Source organism: Sciurus carolinensis, chromosome 12 (assembly GCF_902686445.1).
Source record: "Sciurus carolinensis chromosome 12, mSciCar1.2, whole genome shotgun sequence".
Classification (NCBI taxonomy): Eukaryota; Metazoa; Chordata; class Mammalia; order Rodentia; family Sciuridae; genus Sciurus; species Sciurus carolinensis.
Window position 1 is genome coordinate 102,829,597 of NC_062224.1, and position 23,296 is coordinate 102,852,892.

Sequence of the window (23,296 nt, forward strand, 5' to 3'; positions counted from 1 at the left end):
TGTGTTCCAGGGGCCTGGTCTTCCCTCTGAGGGGTCTGAACTGGCCTTGACTCTTCCAGCAGGATGTCGAGATGGAATATTTTACCTTTGAGCTCTGTGTTTGTGAAGTTACCGAATGAGTCTCTGCTTCGACTAGCCTTTCTAAGGATCTTTATTAAATTGTGAGCTTTCTGACTGTTTAAGGAAATTGTTGGAAAAGGCTGAGTTTGAGAAGTTGCTGTTGCAAATAACTTGTCCCATGTATCTCTTTTAAAATCTTACATACGGCTCTTGCCAACATGAAAGAGAACCTGCCTCTCTCCATGTGAATGGGTATATGTGATTTTACCTCACTTAATAAATAAAAGGGAGCCAACGTTTCTGAATACGGGATTGGGAGAGTGCATTCAGTTTCAGGAAGCCTCATTTAATTGCACCTGTGGGTTTCCTAATGCTCATTATGGAAACCACTTGAATATGCCCCAGGGTAGGTAGCTGCTAAGACATCAGAAGGGTATGACTTGGATTTAGGCTAGAACTGACTACAGGGGGGATGTGGCATCACTCCAAGTCCCTGTGGGGATGTGAGTGCAGGTTGCAGGTGGGGTCCTGCTGAGAAGCCAGGCACTACTGCAGAGCGATGCCCACCCACTTGGCGCTCGCCCCACCTCCACTGTTGCTCTGTGGAGTCTACGCAGTACAGCTGACACCATGGGTCAGAGTAAACTTGACCATTCACTTACTACAGAAAATTCTGGTTAGAGAGAGTGTGAGCCCATGAAAGGCTGGAATGAGAAGAACCAGAGAGAGATGTATACAACACCTGGAGGTTCAAAGCTCCCTGGCTCCAGGGGCCCAGACTGAGTGAGCGGAACCCCAGCTCCACCCCTGCAGGCAAGGTGACCTTGGGTAAGGCCCTGAACCTCTCCAGGCCTCATTTTTCTGTATAGATAAATACCCACCTACTTCACAGTGTTGTCTGCATGAAGGTGAAGAGAAATGGATGGGTCAAAACATACAATGTCTGATGGGAAGTATCGGCTCTCATCTGTATGAGGGGAAGGAGTCCGGAATGGGTGCTGGGGTTTTTAAAACATGCTTCTCTTCACAGCACCATATGTCTATATAGTCTCTACATAGTCTATATTTACAGCTTTCCTACTGCCTGGAACTTCCTGGTTCACGATCAGACTTTGTGCATCCAACTTAACAAGAACAGTGGAACTCATATTTCAGTTCAGTTTTTTGTTTTCTTAAATAGACTCTGTATTTTAGAACAGCTATACATTCACAGAAAATTGGGACTATAATACAGTGAATTCCCATATACCCATACTCAGTTTCCCCATTATTAACATCTTACATTAGGATTTATTAGAATTAATGAATCAATATCAGTACATTATTATAACTAAAGTTCATACTGTATTTGGATATTCAGATTTTCTTCAGTATTAACCCAATATCTGTTCTTTGTCTTTATTTTTAGGTGCTGGGCTTGAACCCAGAGACTCAAACATGGTAAGCCTGAGTTCTGTCACTGAGCTACAGTTTCAGGCCCCACCAATGTCCTTTTCCTGTTCCAGGATCCCATCCAGGCTGCCACAATATCTGTAGTCGCCCCATCTCCTTAGACTCCTCTTCACTTAGTCTAAAGACATGGAAGTTTCTTGCATTTTCCATGTTCCGATAACCTTGGCAGTCTGAGGGACACTGATTAGGTCCTTGTGAAACATCCCTCCATTGGAATTTGTCTCCTTTTCTTTTCATCAGTATCCTGAAGTTATGGGTTCAGGGGCGGAAGCCACAAATACCCTTTTTATTTCATTGTAACAAGAGTGCAGGCTATCAACACGATTTATCACAGCTGCATGTCAATCTCCCAGTTTTCTCTACTGTCCAGTTATTCTTCCACCCTTCCCTCTGTCCTCTTGGGAAGGAAGTCACTATGTGCCACCCACACCTGAGGAGTCGGGTAATATCCTCTGCCCCTTTGAGGGCAGAATAGCTACCTAAACTATATAGAATTCTGTAGGACAGATTCCTCTTTTTCCCCCAAGTAATTTCTCTACTCTACTCTTTGCTTAAATGAATTGTTTTGACTCAACACCATCAAAAAATCGTCTAAAGTCAACTTCCTTCAAGTTGTGGGATTTTTGTGTAATTAAGTTTTAATATTTAGAGTGTTCTTAAGCTGGACACGGGAGGAAATAGGACAAAATCAAGATTTCTAAAACCTGACTTAATCTTCTAGTTCAGGGTCACAAACGGCAACTCCAGAACGAGCAGTTTCTTGCTAACCCTATAAGGAAAGGCCTGAAAATGAACAAGGAATTAAAAATAAAAGGAGTGGGACAATCAAAACCAATGTGAATGAAGAACTGTGAGCCAACTGCAAAAGCATCCTCTGGCAAGTTTTAACTGGTTACCTCAGCACATCCTGAAAATGTGCTTCCAGTGTGCCAGCCACTGGGCGCCCTTGCTGGCATGAATCCTGTTCCTCCTCAAAAAGGAGGCTAACTCCACGCTGCTTCTAAAACTTTAGACTGACCTAGCAGCATAAGCATGCTCTTAAAAAAATCACACACACACACACACACACACACACACACACACACACACACACCTGAGAATAAAATTCTATCTTAGGGGCTGGGGAGATAGCTCAGTTGGTAGAGTGCCTGCCTCGCAAGCACAAGGCCCTGGTTTCAATCCCCAGCACCGCAAAAAAATAAAAATGAATGAATAAATAAAAATTCTATCTTAGAATAATTTGCTGAGCAGCTGAAAATCTGCTTGAAATTTTCCTTAGAGAGACCCCTGCATAAAACCAAGAAGTATACATCTGGGGTTATTTATTCTCAAGAAAATGGGGACAATCATTGTTCATCAGCCTGTTCAGGTTTCCTACATTTGTTTGGTCAGATCCAACCGTAGCCTCCATTCTATCAGAACATTTTTCTCCTCTGAAGGCAATAAAGTTTGCACGTTTCCCCAAAGCTTACCTCGAAATGAAAGCTCTCTGCTGTGCCCAGCAGCTGCTCTCCCTCCCCCTTGACTGGGCACAGCCGCAGTCACAGCATGCTATGCCTCTGACACAGCTCTGGAAACCCACCCGCTGCTGGGCTGTACAACCTGCATCCCCCGGAGAAGGAGGAGGAGGCCTTGGTTCCTGTCTTATCCTGTTCGCTCTGCTTCCACACTCACCTGAGGACTGGCCCTCATTGGATCTATTATCTAAGGCCACTACAATGAGTAGAAGGGGAAAAGGCCCTTGTGTAAAAAAAGGGCAGCTCCAGTGTAAATGTGGCAAAGATTCTTTTTTTTTTTTTTTTTTTTTTGTGGTGCTGGGAATCAAACCCAGGGCCCTGTGCTTGTAAGGTAAACACTTTACCAACTGAGCTATCTCTCCAGCCCCACAAAGATTCTTAAAAACAATTACCATGGCGGTTCCAAAGCCTCCTTTCCATGAATGTCACAAATGGAGAACTGCCTCCACTAAATACAAAGTTCAGGGGAAAAGATGTGGGGGTTAAACGTGGTTTCCTGCCAACTAAACCACTGCTAGCAGTTCTAAAGAATGGCACTTCACTTTCCAGTTCACAAAATAAGGTGCCTTCTCTGTGTCCCCAGGTTATCTAGTATGATTATTGTCATCTTTCGGGAAGATTTTGGATTTTGTTCATTCTTAACCATCATTTTTATTCTTCAGTATTGTCATTAATATAGATGGCGTAGGCCAAATTTTTGCTCACCCTTTGACTTTCCTTGGAAATTTTGGATAGTTCTTTGTGTTTTTTTCTTAAATGAGATTGCTGATAGGAACTTATATTCTTGAGATAATTTCCTTTTCAATTAGTTCACTTGTTAAAAAAAAAAAAATATCCAGCCAAATGAAGGTTTCGTGGGTACGTGGTTTTGGAACTCTTTGCAAGGTACATTGAGCACATGCCAATTTGCAGAATACACTCAGCAACCACAAAAGGAAGTACAGTGATCTGCTATTTGGTTAGAGTAAAGCAAATATCCCTATTTAAACCATTGACTTTACAGAAATTCCTCAAGTATGACTTCACTGGCCCCCGGGTAGGTACGCGAGTGTTCACTTCAGACTCACATCCATCCATTCGTATCCGAGTCTCACCAAGTGTCCTCGTCATGAGTCTGTGTGCAGAATGCAGAGAGCAGGGCATCTGTGAGTCACCATGTGTCATTCATGACCTGGGGGCTGCTAGCGATCAAAGACTTCATTAGGCTTCATTTGAGAAATAAAATTTCAGGACAGTTTGCTGCAGTGGTTTCAATAGGGACAGGACTGAAAGAGAAAAGGTATGAGGCTTCAATAAATGAAGTCCCTAGTACAACGCACCCGACCTGGGCCACTCACTTCAGGATGGCACGTAGATGGCGCCATGCCCAGTAACCACACCACTTTAGAACCTCAATCATGAGCATCCGTCTCTGATCACCACCTCCAATTTTTGAAGCTGAATCTCTCTAGTGCTCAGACTTTACTGATTCCTCAACCCACTGGGGCCTGCAATCCATGGACCCTGCCATCTTGCACCCCTCTCGCCCTCTCTTGCCATCACCACCCACTCATCCAATTTAGATCTCGTGGTCAGTCATCAGACTCCCGCCCTCTGCACGCCTGTGACTTACTGGTTCACCTTGAATTCATGTCCATTAGCCTCTGTGGGGTTCTTAGTGCCACCTGAAAGTCTCCACTGCCCTCAGCCATGGGCTCTCCTGTTCCAGAACACCATGGCACACGTTCCCCTTTCCTTCAAACTTCCCAGACCTCCTCCACAGGCTACTCTATTTCCCAAGGAACTGAGAAAATAGAAGCCCTCAGAAGAGAGCCTCACCACACACTCCACCCTGCACCCCACAACCCACCCCCTCTCCGCCTTCCCCGCTGCTTACACCCCAGTTAAGGTCACCAGAAGGCAGCACTTTGGAATACAATTTCTTCTCTCCTGCATCATTGGTTTTCTTCTCTCGTCTAGGTGTTTTGAAACGTCCTATTGTTTGTCCCATCCTGATAAACAAAACCAACTCCCTTGAGTCCGGGTACATTTTAACTTCTGCTCTATTCGGCTTCCCTTTAGAGCAATAAAGAGCCCTCCAAGCTTACTGCCTCCAGTCACTTTCCTCTTTGTCTTTCTTGAAACCGCTGCAGAAAGCCTCGAAGAAACCTCCAGTCACTGCAATTAGGACCCTGTCTCCCCGACTGAAACTGCCTTTGTCAGGGTCCCCAAGGACCTCCGTGCAAACCCAATGGTCCGGTCTCAACCTCCATCATCTTGAATTGACCAGCATCATTCGATATAGCTGATCAGTTCCTTCCCCTTATAACACTCCCTTTTCTTGGTTTCCAGGACTTCGTCTCATGTGGGTTTTCTCCCTCACGGATCATGCTTTCTCAGGCGACTTGGTTGCCTCCTCCTCTTCCTCCTGGTTCTTCGCACAGAAGCAGCGCCCTAGGCTCAGGCCTTGGGCCTCATCTCTTTTCCGTCCACACTCACCCCCTTGGTTCTCCCAACTGGTTTCACGCTTTACGTGGATCTGCTGATGCTTTTACCTGTGTGCCTCCGGCGGCTTGCACACTTCTTCTGGACTGTAAGTTCACCTGCCGGGTGGGTGATTAAAGTCTCCGTGTGACGCACACGAAGTTCAGCCCTGCTCTTCCGTCCCTTACCCAGTCCTCCTTACCCTTTCCCTTGCTCAGTCTAAGCATCTTAAACTCGTCTTCACCCTCCTCCTTCCCTCACAGCCAATCTTGATACCTCACTCTTGCTACGCTAAGGTCAGGTCCAATCAGAACTGGGCCATTTCTGTCACCTCCACAGCACCTGTGTCTCGTATGAATTAAGATAATGGCCCTTATCTCATCTCCCTGCTTGGTGCTTGTCCCCTTCGGTCTGCCTTAACCCAACTACCAGGCTGCCTTCCATAACAGCCAAAGTCCTTGTCTCACAAGGTCCCACAGCATGTGTCCCCCTCCACCTCCCAGCCTGCTGCCTGACTGCTCTGCTCTAGCCGTGTGACCGAAGCTTCCACTTCCTGACCATTGCATGTCACAGTGCCTCTGTCCTGAGAGCATCTTCTCCAGACACCACGTGCGTCCGGCCTTCACCCAAGTGCCATTTCCTTGAAGAGGTTTTGGTTCCCATCTTGTGCAAAGCTGCAAGATCCACCTCACTTTCAGACACTTCCTTTCCCCCTTTCTTGCCTTCTTTTCTTCCCTACTGGACATCGGTGTGCAGTTAGAGGCAGGCTAATGTGGTGGCAGAGGGACATGCAGGCCCTCCAGCCCTTGTGCCCAAGTTGAAGGCTTCATTCACTGTGTCACGAACTAGGTGTTCAAGAAGAGATCCATCTGTTCTTCACTGTGCTCATCTATAGGACGAGAATAATAACAGGACCCCTGGCGTCAGGTTGTTGGCTTAGTGTTTAGAACCGTGTCTGGATCACATTAAGCTCTACGTGGTCAGAGAGGAGGCGACAGGGCCCACCCGGCTTTGGTTCATCATGCTTCCCCCCTGGAGTATCAGCTCCACAAGGGCAGGGGTTTCCAACTGGTCTGTGCACTGTGACAGCCCGTCATGTGGAACAGTGCTTCACACAGGGTCGGTTCTCATTCTGTGTTTGAAGAATGGCAGGTCCTTATACTTCCTTAGATACTGGAGAACCAGCAAACAAAAAAACCTTACTAAAATTTTTCTTAATATAATCATGTGCCTGTGAATAAAAACTTGAGTTCTCCTATCACACTGGCCTAGAAACATTTGTGTTAATCATTCACAGGTGGCAAGCCCAGGTTACTTCAGAAAGTCACAGAATAGTCTCTCGGTATGCTAGGTGGGCATACATTGGTCCTATTCTAGTACTAAATCAATGACTATTGAAAACAATTTTTTTCACTGAGTGCTGTGACATTACCCATAATCCCAGTTACTCAAGAGCCGGAAGTAGGAAGACCTCAAGTCTGAGGCCAGCCTGGGCAACTTAGTGAGACCCGGTCTCAAAATAAAAAATAAAAAAGGGCTGGGGATGTAGTTCAGTGTTAAAGCATCCCTGTCTCAACTCCCAGTACCACACAAAATAATATAAAATAAATGAAAGGGAACCGAGTTATTTTAGTCCTAAATCAAAACACTGTTTTCTCTCAGAATTCTCTGACCAGAATATTCTTCACAGAACCATTAAGGAGAATAAATATCCACAGGATATTCTGGGACCCTCAGCAAAATGGGCCCAAGTATGAAAACTATGAATATTCTGTACCATCTTATGGGGTCTGGAAAAATGGGACTCAGGAGGGTGAACTTAAGGGTTCAGATCTCCGCCTGGCACACCAGCACCCTGGGTTTGATTCCCAGCACTGCCAAAAATAAAAAGGAGAAAGAAAGAAAGAAAGAGAAAGAAGAGAGAAGGAAAGAGATGAGAAAAAAGAAGTTCAGACCTCACAATTCATAAAAATAACATTGTTCTGGTGGTGGCTGCTGTTCTGTTTGTTTTAATAAAGAAAGAAACCTAGCACGGAGACCTGGTGGGAAGGGCCTGTGTCCTCCCGTCCAGTTCCGCTCACGCCGCGCAGGGTGCGTTCAGAGCAGGCTTGGGCCTGAGCGTGGTTCCAGCTTCTGTTTGTGGTATGCAGTCAGAGGAGGGCCCGCGGATGGAGTTCTATTTTAAGAAGTGCTCTTGAAGAACTGAGTTGCCTCTTCCATTCCTGAGATGAAATGGTTTAATGAAAAAGACGGCAAACTCCGCCTGCAGTGCCACCCCGGCTGAGCCAGCCAGCCGGCCCCGGGCGCCCTTTCTCCCCGCAGGTCTGATTCTGCAGCCTCGGGCCACATGGGGAGGCCCGGCACTCCCTTTCCAGCCGCACCCACTGTCGTCATGCAGTGAGCGCACCAAACAGGTTCCCCTGGCTAGACGGTGGCTGAGGTGTCCGCAGGGGAAGGGAAGTACAGTCATGCACACGCCCGATGACCAAGGCGCTGACAGACACCGGCCACGAGGCAGCCCCGGCGCTGCTCTCCCCTGGCTCAAAACACACCGGGCAAGCACCTGGGTGTGGGTTCCGGGAGGGAGACGGCACGCTAGTCCCTTTCCTGCTCCGCACTCACTTTTGCACTTGGAATTCCATATTCTGCACTTTCTAAGAGAACCCCCGAACTGTACGAACTTTAAGCTCCACAAAAACTGAGGTTTGCCCTGACATTGTGAAGCGTGCGTGCTGCTGCCTGGACTTACCGCCTCCGAAAGGTTGCGCCCTCCCCATTTTCAGGAAATGCGGGCAAGGTGGAGACCAACCCCCGGTCCCACGCCACAGCCAAACTGTCCGTGAACTGTGGCTACTCTGTGGCCTCGGCGCTTTCATTGAGCTTAGGTCTTTTGGTGTATGTAATGGTGTTCCTAATTTTCAGATGCAGCCCCCTCCGCATTAACTGGTTGGGCTCATATAAAATTCTGCTTGCAGAACCGTTCACTTCATAATATGATGCTTTTCTAAATAAGTACACAATAGATCTCCGTGATGGTAAGTTCTGTGCGACCGTCCCTTTGACTAGGCTATAGGGCTTACCCAGTTATTGAATCAAACACTAATCAAGGTGCTGCTGCCAGGGTATTTTCTAGATGTGGTTAACATCAACCATCAGTTGACTTTAAGTAAAGGTAATTATCCTCAATAATGTGGGTGGTACTCATCACATCAGTTGAACATTGGACTTAAAGCAAAAAAAAAAAAAAAAAAAGACCAATACATATCACAATAAATAAACCCCCAATCTTAAAAAAAAAATAAAATAAAAATAGGGCCTTGACAAGGAAGAATTTTTTTAGAGTAGTCAAGACTGTAGATTATAAAGTTAATAGAGTGTAGTTAACAGTATCAATGGTCATTTCCAAATTGAGGAAAATTTACCCTGGTTATGTCGCGTGCAAACACCAGGGACCCTGGGGTGGGCGTATCAGAACACTGGCTTTCTTTGTATCTCTTCTGTACGCCTCAAATTCTTTTCAAAATAAAGTTTTAGAGGGTAGAAAAGAGAAAACCGATCTTGAGTACAAAACAAAAGCACAAAATTCTTGGGGCTGGAGCTGGAGCTCCAGGGTAGAGCGAGCGTGAGGCCTAGGTTCCATCCGCAGCACTGAGGGGGAAAATCTCAAAATTGATGAAAGTTATGATAAAAGCAGAAGGAACAGGGCTGGAAGAGGTATAAAACGACCTCACTGAGAGTTCATTTCAGGTGGATTCCTCATTAGGCAAAATGACCCGGATGAACTGGCCTGGGGCACCGGTCCCTGAGCCTGAGTCAGGGAAGAAAAGTCCAGGGAGACGCAGCAGGAGGGGCAGGAGCCGAGTGGGGTGTGTGGCTCAGGTTTCTGGAGGAAAACCGGGTCCCACGTAGTAATTCTGCCTTGTTACCTTCAAAAAAAAAGGGGTAAGAGGTAACGGATGATAAATTATGATTATATAATAGGGGTTTTTAAAAGGAAAAATCATGAGGAAGAAGACAACTGGGAACCAGGGGTGAGAGGCAGCAGCAGCACACCCCGCTTTGGATTCCCCCGTGGGTCAAACTGAGGCCCCACCCAAATGAGATGCAAATGAAAGGAAATAATTAGGAGGGTGCTTTTTAAACATCAAGCTATCTTGGTGGTGCCACTCCTCCCTGAGTCCTTTGGGGCTTAGAGAGGGCAGCCCATCTGAAATCTATGTGGCAAAGCTGGCCAGGTCGGATCCTCTGGGCCCGCCCAGCCCAGACAGCAGAGAGCAGACTGTCTGAGCTGAGAAGGGCAGCAAGTCGCGACACAAACTCTGACCACACGGAACGTGTAATCATGGAAATCATAGCTGTGCCTCTTGAGCCTTTATCCTGGGTGCTGGCTCAGCAGCCGGGGACTTGTAATCCACGCTAGGACGGCACATCAACCAGACAGCTCTGCTCAGGGCTGGACTTGTGCTTGCTCGGCACTAACCCCCACTTAGAGGCCATGGTCAGGAGGGAAGAACTAACCCAGGAAAAAGTAAGTGGCTGGGGTCAACTAGCCCAGGAGAGTAAGGACAGTTAGGACTACATCCCAGAAGGTGGCACTGAATAGTTGGAAAGGTTTGCCCTAGAAAATTTTAACTCTAAAAAAACTAACACGTAACAAATCCGATGGTTGCAGAGGACCTTGGTACGAGGGCAGCAGCCCTAGGATGGGCCCCCAAAACCTTTTGTTTGTTTGTTTTTGTTTTTGTTACTAGCCATGGTGAAAAAGACTTCTGGGAACATGATGTAAGAGGTTACGTTCCTAATCAAGGGCTTGATGCTCAATTTTCATGGAAATAAATACAAACTATATGGAATTAATAAGTAATACCTTTATGGCCTATATTAATTACAAGACTGACAGCAGGATAATTCATCGGCCAAAATTTACTGGGACCATTCCCATGAGTTAGAGAATAAGAAAGGGAATTAATGCTGCGACTGGAGAGGAGTCCAGCTTGCAGGGCTGGATAGCACTGGGGCGTGTGGGGAGGCTGGGGGCCAGCTGGGCCTTGGAGTCCAGACTGCACTAGCCATTGCAGGCTACAGAGAAGTGTGCGTGGAGCGTTCTGTGCCTTTGGGTGCAAGTGGTTTTGCTTATCTTCCTGCAGGCGAGAAGCCAGTCTGGGCCAGGGTGGGAGTGCTGAGGATGCAGAACACCTTTGGGAGGAGGGCAGGGTGCACAGGGACTCTGCCACCTTTGCTCAAAGCGGGGTGGGGTGGGGTGGGGGAACAGGCCTGGGATGAGAAAGCTGAACTGGCTGGCTGTGTGCCTCCCACCCTGAGCATGCAAACAGAAGTAGCACAGACCCTGATCCTGGGGGTGGGAGCAAAGAGGTGGGGGACATGGTAAAGCCACCTGAATGATAACTCCCTGTCCTGTCGAGGGCAGAAGGCCAGTTAGAAGCAGTGCAAGGCTGGGAGAGTGGCAGGCCCAGGAAGGCTGCCAATTGCAACAGAGGTGACACCGTGACCTGAGGCTTGTCCTGAGCAGAGAATGCTCTAGGCAGAAGAATAAAAGCAAAGATAAGGATGTGACAGACAGCTTTCAAAACGTTAATGGGTTTCTCACTTTCGAATTTCCCTTTAGGGGCTTTTTGCTGGACTTCTACAAGCACGGCTTCTTTCTCCATGCATTTGATCGTAATTTAGAATCCCACTCATTAGTGTAGACTGGGCAGGGTCATTCTAGGAGGCCAATGCAGACACAGGCCCTTTCCTCTGCGCTGGGCCCTCTTCCCCTCAGGGAGGTGTCAGCTCCCTTCCCACCTCCCGACCCTACTGGGTACAGGAGCTTCCTTCTGTGATTCCATTTTGAGTTTAATGAAGTGGAGCTGGTGGAGTTCGGATTTATCAAGGGCTAGAATGTTTACTTGAGGAGTAAATTTGTAGAGAAATTTTGAATCAGATTATTAAAAACTGGTAGCAACTTTTGAGAAACTGCTGTCCCTAAAATGACAAATGGGGTAGTACATGATTTACATTTGCATCTGGTCAGACCCTACAACTGGGGGAAGCCATCCATGTAAAGAACAGGGTGAGAAAGCTGGTATGGGCTGGGGTTGCGGCTCAGTGGTGAGTACTTGCCTTGCACAGGTGAGGCACCGGGTTCCACCCTCAGCACCACATAAAATGAATAAATAAAATAAAGGTATTGTGTCCATCTCAACTTAAAAAAAAAAAAAAAAAGCAAGCTAGTGACTAGTGCCCTCTAAAGCCTTCCCCCAGGCAGTCTGCTTAGTGCTCAGGTTCTTTGTAGGTACCACAGCTCTAACAATTCATGACTGGGAAAGTGGCGAGGAACCCACAGAGACCCAGGGCAATATGCAGAGTACTGAAGAGCAGGGGAAGAAGGGCTCTGCCGCCCCGAGGCTTCCTGCTGCCTCTGCCTCCAAATGCCTCCTCGACTCAGGTCACTTCGGGCAGGTCCACTGTCCGGCTGGGGTGAGATCCAGTGAGCTGCTCTGGGCCTGCCGGGGCAGCCATTACTTTTCCTTTTATTCTGTCGTAGGCTTGGGTGTGTTTCCAGTCATCTGAAGAAACTGTCTTTAGCTGGACACACATGTGCGTGGAAAGACACATTTTACGTGCATGTACTACTTCAGATAGCCCGTCATTGACACATATGTCTCAGTCATCACACAGTGAGTACTGAGACTACGCCAGGGGTCCAGTGAACTCCAGCCACGGGCCCCTGGCCTGCTTTTGTGAGCTGACTTATTGGAGCACAGCCAGACTCATGTGCTGACCTAAGGTCCAGGGCTGCTTCTGTGCTGCAAGACCCAAACCAAGTAGCTGCCACACAGACTGTATCTACCAGCCTAAAATACTTACAATACTTACTGCCTAGAGTAATACTTCACAGAGAAGTTTGCCAACTTCCGGACTATACTGAAGTATCACAATTTAAAGAGGTTCTAAAAAAAAAAAGTCCTGGATTGTTGTCAAGAGAAGAGTTCACCCAAAGACACAATGATTAAAACCATCTCATATCCCCAGTACCACGCTCAGGCCACACCAAATTTAGGGTTACAAATATTCAGATTTTATTATAAATAAAATACTGTTTTTTTTTTCTTTTTAAAACATAAAAAATGCCAAGTGTTGCGTTTTATTAACCACCCTGGAGAGCATGACTGTAGAGATTAAGGCGAACAGCTAAAGTGAAGGCACATACAAAAGGCCACAGTTGGAATCAAAAGGAAAAATTCCAGGGAAAAATAACAGTATCTATCCCTTGGGACACCCAGCAATCTGCAGCAGCCATCTGTCAGTTTTATAAAACACAGATAACTGGAGCTATACAATAAAATAATGGCTATATTGCAGGAGTGTAATTAAGGTGTTGTCTTGTAAAGAACTTTCATTTTAAAAATAAAATTCTGTTTAAAAATATACCACACGGAGGAGAAAACCTCTCAAACAAACCAAAACAAACAACAACAACAACAAAAACCTCACCATGGCTTAAGACTTGCCGGAGTGAACCTGTCCCAATCATTCTTTCAGTCCTTTTCCTGCCACCGTGACCCAAACGCACAGGTGAAGAGGGGGCCACTTCATAAGAGGAACCAGCCGGGAAACACTGATGGGAAACCTGGCGAGGAGCAGCCATCCCTCCTGTGACAGAGGGAGGGGCTGAGAGGAGCGAGAAAGCTTGGGCGTGCCAGGTGGGAACAGTGGGAAGGTCTGGTACCCCCCTAGGAGACGGAGACAGGAAGCAGACTGAGCAGGGAGTGTGCCACCCGCCCGCCTCCCCCGTCAGCAGCACTATTCCAGGTGCCCTCAAAGAGCCCGTCAGAGGGCACTCCCTTATCACGGACTCATCCGGCTGCTCCTGGCCAGACCCGCCATGGTGTCAAAGACCCCCTCGGGCAAGCTCTCCTGATCCCACAGCATCCTGCAACTTGGCATTCTCGTCTGGAACGGGCATTAGGAAGAGCCCGGTGCTGCAGCGTGGGGTCCTGGGGACTGCAGTGCAGGAGGGCCTGGGCTACCTCTTCGTGGAGGAAAGCACGCTGATATCAACGTGAGACGACGGACACGCTGCAGACACAAGGCAGAGAGCGACGTTCTGGGACACAGATACAATCCAAGGAAGTCTACGTGGCGGTAATGCCGGAACGACGTGCCCGTGAAGAGGAAAAATCGAGCCAAGATGTGAACAGCCAGTGCCGTTCTAGAAACAGGACCAAGTATATTTACATAAATTCCTTACTCTATAATCATGATAAACGAAAAAAATTCACACAAAAATATAAATTTGAAATAATTAATAGCACCAGTGTGTCAGATAATAGTTTCGTTCCCCCGCTACGCAAAGTACAAAGTTGCATAGTGTTAAAGGCTATATATGAATCTCAAAGGCAGGTTGGTAGGAGGGAGGGGCACGTGGCAGGGAACCGTCACACTGTGGTCTCAGAGAACCACAAAGCTGAGGACCGAAGGCCGAGAAGCCCACTAAGAGACTCCACGTAAGGCTCTCCCCCTACACACGGAGGGGAGGTGTACAGTGGGTGAACCACAAAGTGCAGGAGCTAGGTGGTATCGGCAGCTGCATGAAACAGTGCAAGCGCTTGCCACCAGGATCTGGCAAACAACGCTGTGTTCTGAGGAATTCCAGAAGATGGAAAAAGAAGAAAACTGGAGCTAAGGGTCAAATGTTCCATCTCTCTCCGAAAGAAGGAAAAACACACACATGTGGGATCCCGACACTACCGGTTCCACCTACGTTTCATCCCTCTGCTAGAAAAGACTAGGACAAGATCTTGGGGACCAAGTGTTGCCTGACAGGTATTTTAACACTAGTTCCAAGAGTGACAGACTAAAAAAGCTCAAAGGATGTTTGACTTTGAAAGAAACTTTAGTGGTTATCATATCCCTGTTTCTTCAGAGTAAGGTCCATTCCTAAGAATATCAGAAGATGTCTACTGGTCTAGTGGTGAGTGCAAGCTGCCCATCCAGATTTAAATTATCAGCTGCCCAAAGATCTGAAAAAAGCTTATCTTCCTAGTCAATTATTCATACAAGAGAAAATCTTCAGCCTACGTCAGCCACGTTCTCCTGGAGACTCTCATAAATAACTGCACCCTGACCCGTGGATGGCTCAGTTCCTAAACCCAAACTGCTCGCAGGACTGATGGATGGTTACCCCCATTCTAAATGACCAGTCCCTTTGGCACAGGATGTTTATTTCCTTTTGCTTACAAGGAGGAGGTCAGAAGATGCAGATGCACTTTCTTCATCCGTGGACTGGATGTACTGGCCACCACAATGCTACCGTGAGTAGCCAGACTTCTCCTTCATAGAAACAAGAGTACTGAGACTGAGGACGCTCTGCTGGTATTGATGCGAGAGGGAAGGGCTTCTGCACGGCCTTCGAGGGCTCCCAGGACGCTAGTGCAGGATGTCACGTCCTCACACAAACTGGAAGGGAAAGTGTGGGAAGGTAGCAACATGAGTGGAAGAGAGACTTTATTAGACAGAACCCTTTGTTCCCAGTTCAGGATATTTTAATTTGCTTCTCTTTAAACTCTGTGACTTTTCCTGGTTCAAAAGGACAGTGATGGAGAGCAGCAGAGAAGTGGGGGTCGGAAAAAACGTAATCTCTGTGTCAAGGCACTCTGTGGCCTCACAAGTGGTCCCCTGGCAGGGGACACTGTCTTCCAGCCCTCCCGATGCTAGGGCTTCTCGATGGATGGGGTGTTGAAGCAGCCGGACGGTAAGGTCTTCTTGATATCCTCCAGGTTATGGATGTCCTTCATGATCTCCTCAATATCGCGGGTATAGTCCATGATGGCAGCCTCCTGCTTCCTGGCTTCATTCTCCAGGTCGGACACTTTCCTATCAAGGTCACTGGCCTTCATTTCGTCTTTGGCTTTGTTCAGGGTACCTTCGATCTCATTGAGCTTGTTCAGGTCCACTGTGTCCAGCTGACCTATAGAGCCAGGAAGCATAGAGAAGAGAAGAGACACCTTCAGCAAGATCTAGAACCTCACTCAAGTACCTCTGGGGGCCTGTCTAGGCACTTGACCCAGCAGCTGCCACCACACAGAGGTGACCCTGACCTGCAGGTCATTACTATAAACCAGGGCACAGACAATGCAAAAGAAGCACAAACACTGACCTGGCCCGGAAGAAGTGGGTCAGAACATGTATACAATATCAGGTCAGAAGCTTTTTTCTGAGAAGATGGTTCTTTGCAGAACATTTTCTAAATGCACAGCTAGAGTGTTCTGTACCTTACACTCTTGTGGTTCTGAAGGTCACCTGGTAAACTTTAATGCCCTTTCCAGGTTTGTGTAACCAGTCTATATGTCATTTTAGTGCCATCTGAAGGATACAAAAATCTTTAAGACAGGGCCATGAGCCCTCAACTCCTAGATTCCAGGGAAGATGGGCTGGTTGAGGCACTTTCGGGAACCTTCCTATGGAAAATGGCCAAGGCTGAAATGCTGACAAAATTTCACCAAAGCCTCACTCTGAACAAAGCAAGAAAAAGAAGGTTCTGTAACACATGAAAGCAGATGTAATGAATAGCACTTCAGGCATATTCCAGCTGATTGCTTAATCCCATAACACCAGTTTACCTCAGGGATTCTCAGATGTCAAATAATTTGCCCAAGTTTGTACGACCCATTGGCAACCAAGATTTCAACCCAAGTCTAATTTTAAAGTCCAGTTCTTTCTTCCACAAACACCTCTCTCTTCTAGTTTACTTTCATTTTAAATCCATCAGCTGGCACATAATTTGTTATTCTTGACATTTGAGATATTTAAAAAATATTCCCCCTCAAAGGAAAAAAACCCACTAAACGAAACACACCACTCTGTAAAGGGTAGCAGATTAAAATACAACGACTCACTATGAAGAGTCCAGGCTAGAGTACTGCCACTTTATAATGGAATCTGGTACATCTGTCCCAAATGAAGCATGCTCCCTACCAAGCTGGGAAGAAGGTCTCCATATGTTTATCTTTCCTGAATAAATCGAGGTTTTTGTTTTTCTCTTTTGGCATAAAAGAATTGTGCTTTAGTTGGCAAATGAACAGAATTCCAGGCAATGAAGTCATGCCCAGCTTAACGTGTTCTTTTATTTTATCATTGAAATTCTTTTTAAATTCCTCAAAGACATTCTGCCAATGGAAAGAGCTAAGAAAAAAAAAATCACTGATTAATTGCACCATGAACCTCCTAGGCCATAGATGAACCCGGACCATAAATGAGCCCTGCAAGATAGCAGTGTCTCTTCACAATTTAAAAAGACAGTCCAGAGTTCACAGAAGGCACCTAGTAAGCACAACTGGATTAACACAACTGAGTCATGATTCAGTTTGCACTTTAAAGTTGACAAACACATGATATTGTAATAAGTTGCATGATAAAGTTTGAACTAAAGCTGACAAACACATGAATATTGTAATAATTCAGGTTGCTCTTAAAGGTTCCCTTATGCAAGACACATACTTATTTTAAGGCACTTTTAAATGAGCAAGAACTAAAAGTCATAATCTAATAGGTGAATTTAAAGGGATTCATGTATTAATCTGCATTTTAGTAAATGATATCAGATCCCAGGAACAGTGCAATGAATTCACAGTCTGACAAAAATGACTGCATGGTCGGTCACTTACCCAGTTGCTCCAAGAGGTCATTGATCATGTTGAGGAGGCTATTCACAGAGTTTTTGGCCTTTCTGGCATTGATCTCAGCTTCCTGAGCAGCCTGGGAAGCCTGCAGGGGAAAAGGATAAGCCATACAAACAGTTCTGACTCTATGTTTTCATCTTCTTTGAATATATTCTGTTGGCCCAGTGAGCCAATAAATCGAATTTTCAGATGCTTTCTCCCTCTCTGATCATGAAATAATGCCCTCTTGCTGCAGGTTTTTGCTTTTCCAGGGTCTGATCTTCAGGCTGAGGGTACTGCTATTTCTACCTCATGGAACCATCATGAACAGGCAGTCAGCATGCCTGCACTCGTATTTGTACTAAAAATACACACACACACACACACACACACACACACACACAGACACATCTATATCACTATTATCTTCTCTTCTCAGGTTCTCACTTGAGAACACATGAAGGTGTATTCATAATAAAACCCATCAAGCAGAAACAAGTTATTTTTTTAAGGGTGGGTATAAAAACTATATTTTAGAATCAAAACATGTCCTCCAGGGCAGTCTTAGGGACTTGATGATTAGAAACTTCCTTTTCTTAGAACATTTTCATAAGCCACTGAAGCTTTTTTGAAAACTCCCCCTCAACCTGCAGCCACCCAGCCACAACCACACACTCCCACGCTCCTTTATCGGGACAATACAATTTACATCTTCAAAACCAACCCCAGGTTGATATTTGGGAAAATTCCATGAAACCTGGACAAATACACTGAGCATGAGTCACAGGAAGTAACAGTGGAAGAGGAAGTGTCTCGATATCAGAAAACAGATGCTCTCACAAATAAATCCAGTAGAGATAGAAATGAGCAGCTCTGAGCTCCCCAGTTGGCTTTTCCTAGTTTGGGGGTCGAGACAATGCAAAAACACTTTGGGATCCAAACAATGTGAACATTTTAAAAAGAAAAAGAAAGCAAGGCAAAAATTCTTCACAAACACATGATTAACCTCTGCTCAGAGGACAGCTGTTCTCACTGAGCTGCACAGGCTTTTCCGCATGTGCAAGGAGGAGAGAGGACTTTGCCGTGACCGCCAGGAGTGTTCCCACTGCATCCATCCTATAGCTGCAGCCTCCTCTCCCGGGAACAACCACAGCCTTCAAGCTTCTCCTTTAAAAAATATGTTACAGACCCAAACAATACTGACTGAGTCCTGGCCTTTCGAATTTGATATAAACACAAGCGGGATAGTATACGTGAGGGTGATTTATGTTCCTTGGGAGTTATTTACCAAAAGTAACGAACGTTGGCTCTTCTTTCCACCCTTTAAACTAAATCCATATCCTTTTATGCAAATGTAATGTTTCTACAACTATATTAAAAATGAAATGACAGACTCTCAGCGCATTATAAGAAATACCTATTTTTTACTACATGGGAATTTCCACTTGAGCCACTCTGTTGCACAGAGAATTAAAATAATTCAAACAAAAAAGGAGAAAGTACCACCAAAATCAGGCATCTTCACAGGGATGCTTCCTGTTAGCACTTCCCCAGGCCTTGTGTCCCTCCTTCCTATCTCAAGGTGAAAGTGACCCATAGTGAGAGGCAACAGTAAAACAAAGAGTCCCCTCCTTACACTCAAAGTATCTACATCAACAAGTTCCTGACTATTGTTACTGTGACTATTACAGTCAACTAGGCAGGAATATTCATTCCCACTGTGCACCATTAAAGTCTTCCTGAAGCAAAACACAGCACAGAACAGAAAAATGGACCCCAGTTCTTCCTTGCCCCTTGGGCCATGTGTTCATAAGTCAATTTTGTTACCAATGGTCCTATGTACACATGTCATTACAAAAGAGAAAGGGTTAAACTGAACCTGAGTTGGTATGTTCAAATCTTCTTATATATGAGAAACCAGTCTTTGCTTCCAGGGAGACAGCTACTGGAAAAACCAGGAAGGAAACTGACTTTTCATTGCATTCCCTTTTAACCTGTTTGATTTTATACCATCTATGCATTACTCACTCAAAAATACAGACATTTCAAAATGTCCTAAAACCCCACGTGTGTAAGACAATGTTTTGCTTTTCACTGAGAGCAGTTTTGGGGCAGGACCATTGTGCAACAGAAGTTCTGGCCGAAGATCCAAATTCTTTGTCTTCTATGTCAGCTGCTAACCTGATTCTTGATCAGCAGATGCAACGAAAAACAGATTCCATATCAAAGAGCCTCTTCCCGACAAGTTGGGGACCGTCAACTCCGCCCACACGCGAGCACGGCAAGCCTCTTACCATCCCCGCCATCATCATGTCCTGGTCTGCGTCGTCTTGCTTCCTCTTCAGCTCTTTCTCTGCCTCCTGCAGCTGCCTCAACATACCGTTCACCTCGTTGTCCAGGTCTGTGACTTCTGCGAAAGTCCTCTCAGCTTCTGCCTTGGTACTGGTAGCATTCTAGGCACAAGATAAGCAAATTGCTCATTTTTATTTATTTATTTTTATTTAAATTTTTTTTTTTATTTTTACAGACTGCATTTTGAGTCATTGTACACAAATGGGGTACATCATTTCGTTTCTATGGTTGTACACGATGCAGCTTCATACCACCCATGTAATCATACATGTACATAGGGTAATGATGTCTGTCTCATTCCACCATTTTAAATTGCTCATTTTAAAAAGCCTTCCCTTTTCTGGAGTATGGTCCCACTCCTTTATATTTTGTAAAATGCTTAAAAAATATAATTCAGAAAGAATAGCACAGTGATTTATACCATTTCATGTTTTCTACTGTATCGCCACTTATTTGGGCTCCTCATAAAAGTTAATAAGAAAAACATGAATACCTAACAAAATAGCATTTTATAAAGTACTTTCCTTTGATTCTCTTCTTTAGTCTCTGAAGTGTCTGTTCTATGACTCTATTTTTAGTGGCGATCACACGACTAGCAAACGATAAACATTTTATAGCATTCACTTCCCACCACACCGTGTTGATTAGACTCTTTCACTGGGATACATTTAAAATTCAGAGCTAGCCTGGTTCTTCTTGGCAGTTCACTGTAATGTACGAAAAGGCCTCAATCCTGAAATATGAGTATATTTCAAAACATAATTAAAAATCTAACTGTTCTAAGGAAACTAAGAAATTTCTGTGACACACGTTTTAGAATCAGCTCCAATCTTGCCTTTAGATAGGATAAAGTCAGCAGGGAGAAATTACTATTTGAGTATAAAGAATCCCAGTGCAGCAGCTGCAGAAAGTCCGCACGGGAGGGGCTTGGAAAGCTGTGTTCATACAGTACTCTATGAAAGAGTCACCTGTCCAGGTCCCAGAAGTACTTTTGTTGTATTTTTGGTTTTACAGACTGCATTTTGATTCACTGTATGCAAATGGGGTACAACTGTTCGTTTCTATGGTTGTGCACGATGTAGAGTCACACCATTCATGCAATCTTACATGTACATAGGGTAATGACGTCTGTCTCATTCCACCATCTTTCCTTCCTCCACCCCCTCTACCCCCCTCCTTTCCCTCTACACAATCCAAAGTTCCTCCATTCTTCTCTTGTTCCACCCCCCTTGTTACGTATCATCATCCACTTATCAGAGAAAACATTCGGCCTTTGGTTTTTTGGGGATTGGCTTATTTCACTTCCAAGAAGTATGTTTGTAGGAGGAGCTGATTTTTTTGTGGAAGGGCTCCACAGCCCTCTGCAGCCGTCCCACTCTGACAACCTGGACCTCACACTGACTTACTGTAGAAATTTTAAAGAGCCCCTTTTACCGATTCTTCCTCCTCAAACAACATGGTTAAAAAATAAAACAGGGATGGGCCAGGACCATTTTGCCAGAGCTGAGAAATCACCCTGCACAGGCCCGAGGGTCTGGACAGTGGCTGGGGAAGGTGTGAGGGGCTGCGCGGGCGAGGAGGGAGCGCACCTGCTGGATAGCGCTGGCGATCCTCTCCGCCTCGTGGGCCTTGTTCTTGGCCTCGGTGGCATCTGCTGCCGCGTTGCCCAGCGCCAGCTGCGCTTCCCTCGTCTTCTCGTTGGCCTCGGCGATGGTCTGGTTGATGGCGGGGATCCTCCTCAGCGCCTCCTCTGCAGCTGTCTTGTTATCGTTCACGCGTCTGTCGAAATCTAGAAGGAGTTCGGGGAAAGCATCAGAACTCAACCCCAACGAGCCAGGAGGAATTTTTCAGGGAGTTGTTTTTGGAGCGATGGAAGTCAGGGGGAAAATATGAAACACGGCTTGAGTTGAAATCTGGGACAAGCCAAGTACACACAAATCTCCACACAGGTTTCTCAGGAAGAGGTGTAAGGATGGACAGAGAAGTCTCCCTGGAAAATCTGCTTTGATGCACAGCGTCTAGTTGTCGGTTACTACCACCCTGGCCAGTACCAGAAGCTGTGATTTATTTAGTGTTCACTACCAGGACAGCTGAGCTAGGGCTCCGAGTACCGGTGACGCAGGTACACTTTTGAAAATGAGAACACTGCCGATGGAAGAGGTTGACATGTGGAGCAGCACTTCACACCCAGGCCTGCAGACCCCCGCCAAAGCCATGCTTTCAACTCTCATCCTATCAATCCTCCTTATCAAGCATGATTTTTATCAGGGGTGAATTCAGACCTATGCAGGAAGTTGGGCATATTTCTTTTCTATCCAGGGGGAAGAATGAGATGTCACTGGCAGAGCAAATGAAAGATGACAACCTTCCTTTACCAACATGGGTCAGACCCTGGTTATCATGTGAGTCCTTCTCGTGTAAGAAAATGCTTTTGTCTGTTTCTAAACTGAAATACGCAGGGGTAAAATGACGTGAGCATTGGGATTCTTCTTGGAAACCCTTCAGCATAAAAAAGTAGTGTGTCAGGGCTGGGGATGTAGCTCAGTGGGTAGAGTGCTGGCCCCGCAAGCTCAGGGCCCTGGGTTCGATCCCCAGCACTGCAAAAAAGAAAAGAAAAGGAAAAAAAAAAGTATCAGAGATGAAGCAAGTGTGGCGACAATTACGGCAACTGCGGAATCTAAGTAAGGAGTAGATGGGACTCATTACGCTACTATCCTTCATTCGGCACGTGTCCAGAGAGTATCACGCTAAGACCTGAAAGAATGAAATGGCCCCAGTGCAAGAGGTGTCCGAGGAGCCCCGTCATGTGACCTCTCATACCTTTCAGGTTGTTGAGAATGTCATTGGCTTCTTGTAAAGTATTTCGTCCCTTTTTAGCAGCTTCTTCAGCAAGAGCCTTAGCAGCGTCAGCTCGGGCCAGGAGTTGATCGGCAGTCTGCAAATGCAGGGCATATCAGAGGACAAACCCGCCACGGCCAGCCCCTTCCCTCTACTAGAAGGCAAGGTGCCTCAAAGCTTGCATCCTGAGACTCTGCAGCATGCAGCATGCTAGGCACCAGCCAGCACCCAGCAGAAGGTCCCGCTCTGAACGCTTTATGGTTTGCTGCCTCCGCGGCTGTTCCACGCAGCTTACACCTGGACCATTAAAATGCTGCCTCCAGAAATGAAGCAACCTGCAAATCAAACCAACCTGCTGTTCAATTTTTCCGTTCTCCAGAAGGTTCTTTACTTCAAGCTCCTTCCCTCTCATGTCTTCTCTGAGGTCTTCGTAATCCTTTAACTTCTGGTCAATCAGACGTTCCAGATCCGCGGCCTCTTTCTTTATTTTATTTGCTTCATTCTGTGAAAAGCACGGAAGAGCACAGAAGGGACATTTTTAGAACAAGAGCCCAAGTCAAGATTTTGTCGACCTTTTTAAAATTTAAATCGAGACACACTCTTCACACGGTGAAATTCACAGTGTTGACATAGTTTAATGCATTTTGACAGATGTGTTTACCTGTGTAGCAACACCTCAGTCAAGACACAGAATATTTCCATCAGCCAAATAAGTTCCCTTGCGTCCCTTCCCAGGCCCCCTACCGCCTGTCCCTCCCTGCTGCGGCCACTGTTCTGATATCCTCACACATTCGTCTTGTCTATTTCCTTTCTTCTTTTTTTTTTTTTTTTGGTTGTTGGTGGACCCTTATTTTATTCATTTATTTGTATGTGGTACTGAGAACTGAACCCAGTGCCTCACACATGCTGGGCAAGCACTCTACCACTGAGCCACTACTCCAGCCCATCTTG

At 46.0% G+C, this 23,296-nt stretch overlaps 1 protein-coding gene across 1 annotated transcript in view; it reads right to left on the reverse strand.

The window, feature by feature from the left end:
* Window positions 1-12,572: 12,572 nt before the first annotated feature.
* Window positions 12,573-23,296, reverse strand: part of Lamc1 (laminin subunit gamma 1) — a 113,073-nt gene continuing 102,349 nt past the window's right edge. Inside the window, exons 23-28 of the mRNA XM_047520317.1 lie at window positions 22,698-22,847; window positions 22,328-22,442; window positions 21,097-21,296; window positions 19,450-19,608; window positions 17,162-17,261; window positions 12,573-15,465 (exon numbers count right to left, since the gene is read on the reverse strand). Of these exons, the coding sequence (XP_047376273.1) occupies window positions 15,209-15,465; window positions 17,162-17,261; window positions 19,450-19,608; window positions 21,097-21,296; window positions 22,328-22,442; window positions 22,698-22,847 (981 nt within the window). The 3' untranslated portion in view covers window positions 12,573-15,208. The remainder of the gene's footprint in view (window positions 15,466-17,161; window positions 17,262-19,449; window positions 19,609-21,096; window positions 21,297-22,327; window positions 22,443-22,697; window positions 22,848-23,296) is intronic.